The sequence below is a fragment of the Gossypium raimondii genome, chromosome 8, assembly GCF_025698545.1.
Source record: "Gossypium raimondii isolate GPD5lz chromosome 8, ASM2569854v1, whole genome shotgun sequence".
NCBI classification, from domain to species: domain Eukaryota; kingdom Viridiplantae; phylum Streptophyta; class Magnoliopsida; order Malvales; family Malvaceae; genus Gossypium; species Gossypium raimondii.
This window is the reverse complement of record NC_068572.1, coordinates 6,428,655-6,439,721: the sequence shown is the minus strand read 5'-3', so window position 1 is coordinate 6,439,721 and position 11,067 is coordinate 6,428,655. Positions and strand designations below refer to the sequence as shown.

At 32.5% G+C, this 11,067-nt stretch overlaps 3 protein-coding genes across 3 annotated transcripts; 1 reads left to right on the top strand and 2 right to left on the bottom strand.

The window, feature by feature from the left end:
• Positions 1-1,298: 1,298 nt before the first annotated feature.
• Positions 1,299-3,034, bottom strand: LOC105793538 (putative transcription factor bHLH086). The gene is made up of 4 exons (XM_012622436.2): positions 2,155-3,034; positions 1,975-2,076; positions 1,817-1,882; positions 1,299-1,724 (listed from the first exon to the last, which is right to left on the bottom strand). The coding sequence occupies exons 1-4, from the start codon at positions 2,563-2,565 to the stop codon at positions 1,536-1,538; spliced, it is 768 nt and encodes a 255-aa protein (XP_012477890.1). The 5' UTR covers positions 2,566-3,034; the 3' UTR covers positions 1,299-1,535.
• A 3,561-nt stretch (positions 3,035-6,595) lies between these two features.
• LOC105793096 (GDSL esterase/lipase At5g37690) lies at positions 6,596-8,306 on the top strand. Its single transcript, XM_012622027.2, has 6 exons — positions 6,596-6,869; positions 6,949-7,076; positions 7,158-7,284; positions 7,363-7,475; positions 7,568-7,817; positions 7,908-8,306. Exons 1-6 carry the CDS (start codon positions 6,632-6,634, stop codon positions 8,138-8,140), a joined length of 1,089 nt encoding a protein of 362 aa, XP_012477481.2. The 5' UTR covers positions 6,596-6,631; the 3' UTR covers positions 8,141-8,306.
• A 67-nt stretch (positions 8,307-8,373) lies between these two features.
• On the bottom strand, positions 8,374-10,667 carry LOC105790554 (glucan endo-1,3-beta-glucosidase 2). The gene is made up of 4 exons (XM_012618210.2): positions 10,276-10,667; positions 8,933-10,186; positions 8,764-8,791; positions 8,374-8,654 (listed from the first exon to the last, which is right to left on the bottom strand). The coding sequence occupies exons 1-4, from the start codon at positions 10,331-10,333 to the stop codon at positions 8,501-8,503; spliced, it is 1,494 nt and encodes a 497-aa protein (XP_012473664.1). The 5' UTR covers positions 10,334-10,667; the 3' UTR covers positions 8,374-8,500.
• Between the last annotated feature and the right edge of the window lie 400 nt (positions 10,668-11,067).

Below are 11,067 nucleotides of genomic sequence, written 5' to 3'. Positions count from 1 at the left end.
CATGAGAACGAGTTCGACCTGCTAACCTAATTTGCAAACTAATCCTGCAAGTTTATTATAATCCGACCCAAATCCATTCGAACTTTGAACCAGTGATGGTAATTATCCTAACAATATTTATAAAGACTTGGTCCACCTTTTATTTACGGATAAAATGGGTTTTCTTAAGTATAGTGAGACAAAAATTTTAAATATGAATATTTTAAGAAATGAACAATTTAAATAACTAAAATGCATACGTTTAGAACCATGTTTTGTAATTTTATAATTCAGTCCAACTTTTTTTCTTATCAGAATCAGGAGGCCAAAGGAAATGGAAGAATCCCTGTATCACTAGTCCACTATAAGTAGCTAATACCTCCAATTCTGATAATGATTCTTTTTTCAACTTATGCTAATTTCGCGTTAGGTTAAGTATTTGTTTGGATTAAATTATAAAGTAAAAATTTGATGTTAAATTATGCTATAAGTCTCTATGTATATTTAAAATTTAGTCCCTTATATTTATATTCAGAAATTTAATGCTTCTAGTTTTCGATTAAAAATTCGGTCCAGTTATTATCACTTTTAAAATTATTCAATTAAATTCTCTAGTATCACATTTTGAAATTAAAAAAACACAAATTGATATTTATGTAACAATAAAATAACGTTGGAAATATTGATTAAGATTTCTTTTCTCAAAACGCTCATTCAAACTCGTCATGATGAAATAATTATTTTCTGTCGAATAGTATTCTTAAAAAAATTAATGTCACCATTTTGATTGAAATAGTTAATAATAATTATTTAGACTAACTAACGACATAATAAAAACATAGAAGTCAAATTATGTGAAAAGTAAAGTATATAGATAAATCTCAAGTTTCAGCATAGTTTAGAGGCCAAAATTGAAATTTGACTATTTATAATATTAAAATGCAACGCAAGCCTAAAAGAAATGGGAAGTCATGTGCCTGTCTCTAAGACTCATCATATGACATTCAAATTATATATAATCATGTAATATTTTAATCGAAAACTTAAAAATATTAATTATTTGGACTAATTGATAACATTATAAAAATATAAAGACTAAATTATGTTAGAAATTAAAGTATAGATTAAATCTGAAATTTAGACATAATAGAGGGACCAAAACTAAAATTTAACCATTACTCTAAGTGTAAAGAGAGGGAGCGATCACACAAGAGTAGACGTGGCAGAAGGAAAACATGATAGAAATTAGAGAAAGGATTAATGAATACAACAAAGCCTGACATGCATGTGAACAAGGGAAGAGAGAGGAAGAGTCCACGTGAAATGAAACTAAGATAAGAATGAATATCTTAGTTTAAAATTAGATAAATAAATGAAAATTTCCATTACAAATACAAATAATACCTTCAAATTTGCTCCAATCAGATTCTCAATCTTTTTGATTGTTTCACTCAGCATCACTAACATTCAAAAACTGAACTTTTCTTTGCCCAGAAACTTGGAATTATACTAATATTAATCTAAAAGTAGTTTTAAGAATCTTCTGCCACAACCCTCTATTCTGAAGTGGAGTTCCTTTGTTTCTGGGATGAAAGTATAGCATCAATGGCTTCTCTTACTTGAGAAATATCAGGAGCTTTCCCACCTTGAACAGGCCAAAATTCATCTGTTGCCAACACCTTTACTTGCAACTGAAGAAACTTGACATAGCTAATTGCTTTCTCTAGCATTGTAACCAGATCAACCTAACCAACCCCAACATTTAAACATCATATTCAGCTTTTACTACAAGCAAAGCTGCAAAGATATCACATTTCAGTGGTAAACAATATCTTACCTTGGAGCCATTGGGTACCAGTTCTTGTAGTATCTTCAACCTTTCACTAATCCTCTCACGTCGATTCTGGATAGAAAAAAAAAATTCTCTCAATGTTAACTTTTTGTGATCAAACTTTCTCAGCAATCAATACAAGTTTACTTAAGACACAAACAAACCTTGGCCGCAATACTTTGGGGTTCCTTTGATGGTTCTGACTTAGTTTTTCCCTTTTTAGTTTCATTAGTGCATTGTTTCTTCAAAGCTTGATTGCTCCCTCCCTACAACCAATTTTATCAGTACCAAGCTCAGTTGGTATCTTAAATGGTTTGAATATTGAAAAAAGAAGAGCTGTTTACCACATGGGGACGCTTGAGATCAGCTGCTGGTGAGCCTGGATCCTGGATGCTGCTGCTATCAGCAAACACAGCTTCATCGTAGTATAGCCAATCTCCATTGCTAGCAGTTTCAAAGCAGCTAAAATCTTCCACAGCCCGAGGATCCCATTGGTCCACCATTGAGTGACCATGTTTGTAACCACTAGTTCTCAAGCAAGTAGTGTGCTGCCGACCCTTCTCATTTTGTTCAAAGCTAAGCAAAGATCCATTAGTGCCACGAATGAAGTTATCATACCCTGAGTCCTTGAAGTTTATCAAAGAATGAGGTTGCTCAGGTTGATAATTCACAGCCTGGAAAATGAAACCATCAGAACCATCCTCCAACAAGGTTGAGGTTTGAACGGAGCAGATAGGATCCTTTGCAAGTGCCATTGGAAGAAGGGATAGAGCTAGACTATAGTTCAAGCTGATAGTTCGAAGGCATACATATGCAGAAAAACAACTTCCATACAAGACCTATATATATGTAGAGATTCATACAGTTAGACTAAATATTAATAATGATGGGTTTCATTCAATTTTTTAAACAAGAAGAGATTGAAAATACTTTAAAGAAGTCTTTAAGTAGTTATCAAGAGATATAAATATGTATATAAAAATGTGATTGTATGTATCGGGATTGTTAGCTGGCAGAGGAGAATAAATATAGAATGGAAGGTGATAGAAGATTAAAGGAAAAGAAATGCGAAAGTAGGAGCGGCATAAGGGTCGGCGGATTTTTCTCAAACCCCACGTCTGTGACTATCAAATTCCTAGTTTTTGATTTGAGGGTGCTGCTTCCCACACTCCTTCCTCTTCACTTCTGCACCTGGAATTGGATTTCTACTGTTTTCTTTATAATTTCATGATGTCTTGTTAAAGTTTATTATGGAATAAATGAAGCTAATCTTTTATCTATGCCACATAGGGGATTCAGGATTGTGGGGGTAAAATGACTAAAAGACAAGCTACAAATATGGTTATAAAAAGGGTTAATATAATTTTTGCACTTGAATTTAACAATTGAGGGTGAGTTTGGATGGGCGATGCGTTTCGCTGCAGTTAGTGTAAAAATAAGGGTAATAGTGAGATTAGATACTCTAGCGTGAAACATGCACCGCACTGCACCTAATCGCCCATCCAAACCCACCATAATTCTAGTTTGGTACCTATATTCTTTTATCTACTTTAGTATTTGAAGTTGACAATTAGATTCATTTTAATCTTTGAACTTCGAAAAATAATCAAAATTCAATGATCTAGTTTGGTACCTATATTCTTTTATCCACTTTAGTATTTGAAGCTGACAATTAGATTTATTTTACTCTTTGAACTTCGAAAAATAATCAAAGTTCAATGATGTGACATTCTAAGATTGTGTTATATTATTAGGTTTTACTATTTTATTTTTCAAATGACGATGGGGCAACACTTTTACACTTTTTCAAGTTTGAGTATCAAAATAGATCTAATTGTCTAGTTTAAATATCAAAATCAACACAAATAAATATAAATACAAAATAGACCTAGTACCAAGTTTAGGGCCAAAATTATATTAACATGTATAAAAAATAATTTTGTTATAAAAAATTGGTTTAAGGCCTCTTCAAAAGAATTTTCTTTTCTCTTTCCAAATTTCTCTTATTATTCCATTTCTTTTCTAAAAGATGAGGGATTCACTTACACCGTGTAAGATTAATATGATTTTACACATTTTCATAACTTTTTATACAATTGATATTTCAATAATCCATTGTCGTATTTCGTGTTCTATTCATATAGATCATGTATGTCAAGTTTGGAGTAAAGAAACTATTTTTAATTATTTGTTTTATGTAAAAAACTTTCAAGCGTTAAATATATATTAATATAGATAATGTTTTAGATCGATGTAATAGAGATATCGATGATGAATTCAAATTAAATTTTACATGTATAACAAATACAATTATATGATTAATTCAACGGTTGTATTGTAAAAATATTAATTGTAGAATAAGTTATGAAAGGGCATAAAACTATGTTAATTTTACATCGATACAAATGGATTCCTATTAATCTTTCAAATTTTAAGCAGGTTACCCTAATTTGTTAACATCTATACTTTTTAACTTTTATTAATTAATCTCTAAAAAAATATTGTAGCTTTGATTAGGGTTGATTGTTTGAATTTCTTGAATGATGATTAAAAATTTAGTATTTTTTGTTTAAAATTATTGTTGCTAATTTGTTATTGTAAAATCTTAATTTTGAGTTCATTTTGTGTTTGAAATATTACGTTTTCTTGGTAACAAAAAATACTTAAGTGATTTTTATTTTTATAAAGCAAAATTATTAGTTATATGTTGGCTTTATGAAAATTTTTATACGTTAATAGCTTAGATTTATTTGCTTTAAATGTTTAACTTTTAGGATTGAGCAAAAATAGAGAAAGAAAATCAAATTGAACCGAAGTGCATTCAAGTTAAAAATATAAGTTATTCAAATGGAATTAAATTTCATTTTATTTTATTTATAATTAATTTTAATTTTATGATGTTAAATAAATATTTTATATTTAAAATAATAAAATAACTTAAAAATTTATATAATTTTTTCAAAAAATATAAGATTTATTATAATGCACAATTTAATCTTTCATATTCACATCTTTTGTTAACTTGACTCTTTTTTTTTTTGGAGCTAAATTTGATCTCAACATTTTAAAAATAGAAGAATTTGACCATCAAATTTCAAAAGAGTTGAATTACTATTTTTAATGAAAATCTGACTATAATGTGAAATTTTAAACATGGCGATCTGCATGAAAATCTACATGTACTTCATGCTCTTTTTTTAATTTTAATTTTTAATTTGAATTTTAAAATACTTTATAAATTTTAAATTATTTTCGATGTAGCATATACGAAAAATAGTGTCGTGTTAACATGAAGTACATGTGAATTGCCACACGAGTTGCCACACTAACATCATTAAAAATTTAATATTTTCGTTAGCATATCTGTTAAAAAATAATTTAACTCTTTTGAAAGGCTAATGGTCAAATTTAATTAAAAAAGAAGAATGATCAAATTGACAAAAATATAAATGTTGAGGGCTAAATTTCACATTATACCTTTTATTTACTCGAAAGATCCATTTTAAAAAAAATTATAAAAGAAACTTTAAAATCTTACTAAATAATGCCTAAAGTCCATAATACAAATATTATTATCAAAATAAATCTAAAAACCTAAACTTAGTATGAAAATTCGAAAATTGAACCAAACCAAATCAAAGGAGGATTCGAGAAATTCAAAAAATTTCAACTAATTTTTCTCGTCACTCTCTCTCACCACCCTCCAGCCCAAGACATGTGGCATTCGGTTACTTTGAACCAAGTAAACCAAACCATCAATGCCTCCTTTTTGCTACCAACTCTTCCTACTCCTTCAATTGATTTTTCGAAAGTATTTTTTAATTTTATTTTGGATATGCATCATTTAAATCATATATTGTTTATATATTGATTGAAAATTCAATTGCATTATAGTACTCGTTCCAAAATAAGTTTTATAGATAGAAAATGCAAGAGAAATTTGTTTTCAATTAAGATTATAAATTAAAATAATAATTTTAAAAATATCAATTAAAATATTTAATCCAAAGGTTTGTTATTAATAAAATTTATTGTAACTATTAAACACATCAATATTATTTTTATTTAACAAGAGTAAAATTATAAATTATAATTACATTCTTGGGTAAGTATTTGGTGAACATTTCAATGTATTCCAAAAATGGTTTATTTCAAAAGATCCACATGAGGTCATCTCCTCTATAAATAAAGGTAAAAACTTGTTACTGCTAAAGTCAGGGTTTATATGATAATTCAACCATAGATGGACTTGGCAATTAGAAAAGGTAAACAGTGGAAGCAATGATAAAAGAATTCACTGACTCCACTTGAACAATCGTTGAAAACATAGAAATGTAGTTTAGTTCATTAATTTGTGTTTTGGAAGATTGGAAAGCATAAAATCACTTCCCTTGTCTTAGTGCATTCTTGGTAGACCAGCTGCTTTTACTTCAACCCCTTAATTAAAAATTAATCAACAAACAAATAGAGAGAGGGAATCAAGCAAAACTTGGGCTTTGCTGTTAATCTTTTTCTTAACTGTTTCACCATCATTTAACCGTCCAGCCTGAGTGGTATCAGTGCTCATTGGCCAAATCTCTCCTTGTTCCAGCAATGGTAAAAGTAAAACCTACCGAATACTAATTGTGATGACTTCAAATCAAGTGAGTTGGCCAACCTTTGTGTATATTTTTTAGGGGTTTTGAAATTAATCACCTAATTTGTTAAAACTTGGAGAAATGGGCATGACTAAAAAGTGTCCAGATGGCCTTTAAATTTGCTGTAAATCCAAGCTAATGACCAACAAGCTCTGAAACACTCAAAACAAGATCAACAAATAAGATGGCAAAGCAATGGCTGGTCTTTGCGATGGTTTTGGTATTAGGAACTTTAGTTTCAGTTACAACTGCTGCATCTTTGGCCACATTTATTTTTGGTGATTCACTGGCAGAAGTAGGGAACAACAACCATCTGCAGTATTCTTTAGCAAGGTCTGATTATCCCTGGTATGGGATTGATTTTACTGGCAGAAAAGCTACCGGTCGGTTCACGAATGGACGAACCATAGGCGATATTCTATGTACATATCGATTTAAATTTTGATTTAAAAGTTTACAACTGGAAAATTTTTGTTTATAATCTTTTGTTTGAATTTGTAGCTGAAAAGCTTGGGACTTCATCCCCACCACCTTACCTTTCTTTGTCACAAAATGATGATGCAATCCTTCAAGGGGTTAATTATGCTTCTGGTGGAGCTGGAATTCTCAAGGAAACAGGCCAATATTTTGTAATAAAAATGCCTACCTAGTACCTACTTGTACATTCATTTACATTGTTTCTAGTATTAATTTTGTTCTTTGTATTGCAGATTCAGAGATTGACATTTGATGATCAGATAAATTACTTTAAAAAGACCAAGGAAAGAATCGGGGCTAAAATAGGTGCACAGGCTGCAAACAAGCTTTGCAATGAGGCCACTTACTTCATTGGAATTGGTAAGCTTGAAACAAAAGTTTCAAAATTTATTAAAAAGGATGCCTTAACAAACTTGATTTTGTTTGATGTTTATGCAGGCAGTAATGATTATGTCAACAATTTCTTGCAGCCCTTTCTACCTGATGGGCAACAGTACACACATGATGAATTTGTTGAACTCTTGACATCAACTTTGGAGCAACAGTTTTCGGTATATAAGTAGTAGTCTTTTGTCTTGATCAACAAGTTATAGTTTTTGTTTTGATATTGAACTTTAAACCAACAATGGGAATGAAATGGCAGAGGCTTTACCAGCTCGGAGCACGAAAGATATTGTTCCATGGGCTAGGGCCATTGGGCTGCATTCCTTCTCAGAGAGTGAAATCGAAAACGGGGCAATGCTTGAAAAGAGTAAATGAATGGATGATGGAGTTCAACTCCAAAGTGCAAAAGCTGATAAATTCATTAAACAAACGCCTCCCGAATGCACAGATGATGTTTGCCGATACATATCCAGCCGTTCTTGATTTGATCGAAAACCCCACAGCATATGGTATGGCATATCATCTTTCTTCTCCTTTTTGTTCTGTCCCATTGCCGTTTTCGATAAGTTGAAAGTATACAAATTGTGAATTTGTTTCAGGTTTTAAGGTTTCAAACACGTCATGCTGCAATGTCGATACGAGCATTGGTGGTTTATGCTTGCCAAACTCCAAGTTATGCAGTGAACGCAAAGATTATGTATTTTGGGATGCTTTTCATCCATCAGATGCAGCAAATGAAGTGCTGGCTCAGAAGCTCTTCTCCTCTTTATCATCTTCTGCTTCTGCTCCTTCTCCTTCTCCTTCTCCTTCCCTTCCACCAAAGCCTGAATGATTCCTTTCTCAAACATTGTTTTTGCACAAAAGTCCAGAGCCAAAACCAAACATGATTGTCATAATGTAATAATTTATGAAATAGTTATGTGTTATAATTTTACTGTTCCAAAGTGAACATTGAGGACAATATTAATACAGACATGCCATACTATTTGGTTTTGTGACTCAAGATCCAATGACTGCCAATATGCACATTAACATAGACTTTGATAAAAACTTGGAAATCCAATATGAAAAAAGAATAAGGATTTAATTAGATCATAGCAAAGTCCGGTTCCTCCATCTTTGTACAAAATTGAGTAAGCCACTCTTCCTAAAACCAGGGGGAACAGCTCTCCTTAAAACATCTCAAAATACACTACAAGTAAATCACAGTCAATAGCATGACTTTTATCAACACTAAAATGCCAGTGAAACCTCCCATGCCATAAAAACTTCGAGCAGATGAATCAGAACTAGTAGAATTCATCAATGGTGCGGTGATATTTGCCATGGTTCCATCCCTGCCAAGACTGCACCATTCATCACCAAAAAAAGGGTGAGGCTTCTACTATTAGTTTAACAGGACATACTAAATTTACGCAACAAAATAAAACTCTAAGCAAAATGGGTAATTCTTACCTTTCTGGTAACCTACAAGAACCATGACCTGCAATAAGCAAAACTACTGTTAGTTTTCTTCCAATGAAAGCATCCAATCTAGAAAAGAAGGTTGTATTAATATAGTAAGCAGTAAGCACAAGCTTTCAATATAGTAGTATCTATGCATGCCATCAATTGATCTAATTACTTGGATCTGTCGTTGTAATATCCGCAACACCATTAAAGTCGCATGCATCGGAAGTTTTCCCCATTCGGTGATAGTATGTGTTGAATGCATAAGTTGCATGTGCAATCACATTGTCTGGCTCATAACATGGTTTCCCTTGCAACAATGGTGAGCAATCCACTTTGCCAGGTCCACAAGCCCAATCTAAAGCAGCCTGCAACATCTTTGGATCAGCATCATCCTTTGCTGTACAATAGGTTTGGTTAGTAGTATCATTCGATAGCAACGATCCCGATCCCGTCAAGCGTAATATATAAACAGGGTCACCATTCGCCTCAAACAATCCCCAATGCTTCTCTGATAATGGCCCTGGTTTCATGTCCTCATTATAGAGCTCATAGATGTAAGTACTAACAGCAACCCCAGGGTTCTTAGGAGTTCCAGTTTTATTCATCACATGGCGGATCAAGTTGCTATTGTAAGTATTGGCATTCTCCAATGTCGCATCTGGCTCAATGGAATCACCTTTTGATGGCCACCCAGTTTCAGTCACTATAACAGGAATGTTAGTGAAGTTGAGAAAAGCCATGGCTGAGTATGTAGCATCAACAATGGCATCAAACACATTGGTATAATGGACAAGTGTATTAGCATCCACAGCTTCTTTGTTTGGAGCAAGAGGCTTGAAAAGTGCATAGTCTAGCGAAATAGCACCATTTGATTGCCTATAATCATAGTAAGGATATGCATTAAGCATGAGAAATGAATCCGTAGACTGCAAGAACTTCAGCAGAGGGACCAAAACTGGATTCCATGAACGGTTGAAGAAAGCTTGGGAAGGTGGGAAAGAATCAAGAATTATGGAAGAAGAAATAGGTGATGAAACTTTGATTTGCTTATCTAAATGGGATGCTACAAGGGCTGAGTGAACAAACTTAATGGCATTAACCAAGACCGGTGCTGCATTAGGAAGAGTAGTCAAAACATCAGAACCTACACTAATTGATGTGATGTTGGTTGCAGGATAATGTGCTACAATGTTCCGAGACACCCAGTTAGCTGCAGTGGAATTAGATTGACCAATGCCAAGTAGTTCCTCATTGGGGATAGACACCATAACTCGAATCCCAGTTTTGGCAAGAGCAACTAGCATGCCTTGGTCAGCATTGTAGAGCCTAACATGTTGGATTCTCTGAGCTTTAAGAAGAGCAACTACTTGTGTTGGGTGTGGCATGTCTGATAGGTCTGTTCCTATATTCACACCAATATATGGATCTGCAACAACATTAAAAATTTTCCACACATTTCAGCTCCCACAGAAAAAAAAAAAAAGTTCTGAAAACAAGATAAAAAAAAGCCTTTACCTTCACCAGCTGTTGTTTGAGAAACTGCTAAAAGAAGAAGAAGAATAAGCAAAGCCATAGAAGAAAACACACTCTCCAAAGTAAACAAACAAGACTGAGATGTGGAACAAAATGGGAACAAGGAAAAGGAAGTGAGGCAAAAGCTGAAAGAAAATAAGAGAAAGACAAAGAAAATGAGGGCAGGCAGGGAGAGGTATATGACTTACAAAACGTGAAACAGGCAAAAAAGAAAAGAAAAGTAAAGAAAGTGGGGTAAAGCTGAGCTAGGCGAAGCCGAAGCAAAAGACATAAATAACTCAAAGCTGTCATACAACATGTATGTGATGAAAATTTGTCAGCAGATGAACGATTAAGGCATCATCTGCAACATGTTTGAAAGTTGCTGCAAATAGTGGACAGCATCTTTTAAGGTTTTAGCCTTTTTAGGATTTGCTTTCTTTTTATTGGATTTAGCCGTTACGGTTTCAGCTTATTTACGTTACGTTGGATTATACCATTACATTTTGGGAAAGCTATAAAAATAGTCACCCAACTATGTATTTTGTTCTATTTTGCTCAGTCAATTATTAATTTCTTTGATTTAGTCACCAAACTTTTTGAAATTAAATATTTTTATCAATCTCCAATTAGTTGCTGTTAGAAGAGTGACGGGGAGTTGTCGTGAGCTTTTTTTATTGGTCTAATAACAGATTTAGCATTTAATGTTTACTCATTCTATTAATTTGATCCTAAATAAAAAAAAGTCAACAAATTTAGCCCTTAATGTTTACAAAATTAGTCATTTTAATTTGA

Excerpts from the sequence above, each read along its gene's own strand:
- LOC105793538 (XM_012622436.2), bottom strand. The coding sequence starts at position 2,565 with ATGGCACTTGCAAAGGATCCTATCTGCTCCGTTCAAACCTCAACCTTG. Across the intron at positions 2,077-2,154 it reads ATCTCAAGCGTCCCCATGTG|GGAGGGAGCAATCAAGCTTT; the intron begins GTAAACAGCTCT and ends AATTGGTTGTAG. Across the intron at positions 1,725-1,816 it reads TGGTACCCAATGGCTCCAAG|GTTGATCTGGTTACAATGCT; the intron begins GTAAGATATTGT and ends GGGGTTGGTTAG.
- LOC105793096 (XM_012622027.2), top strand. The coding sequence starts at position 6,632 with ATGGCAAAGCAATGGCTGGTCTTTGCGATGGTTTTGGTATTAGGAACT. Across the intron at positions 7,077-7,157 it reads AGGAAACAGGCCAATATTTT|ATTCAGAGATTGACATTTGA; the intron begins GTAATAAAAATG and ends TTTGTATTGCAG. Across the intron at positions 7,818-7,907 it reads CGAAAACCCCACAGCATATG|GTTTTAAGGTTTCAAACACG; the intron begins GTATGGCATATC and ends AATTTGTTTCAG.
- LOC105790554 (XM_012618210.2), bottom strand. The coding sequence starts at position 10,333 with ATGGCTTTGCTTATTCTTCTTCTTCTTTTAGCAGTTTCTCAAACAACA. Across the intron at positions 10,187-10,275 it reads TCAAACAACAGCTGGTGAAG|ATCCATATATTGGTGTGAAT; the intron begins GTAAAGGCTTTT and ends ATGTTGTTGCAG. Across the intron at positions 8,655-8,763 it reads TCTTGTAGGTTACCAGAAAG|TCTTGGCAGGGATGGAACCA; the intron begins GTAAGAATTACC and ends TGAATGGTGCAG.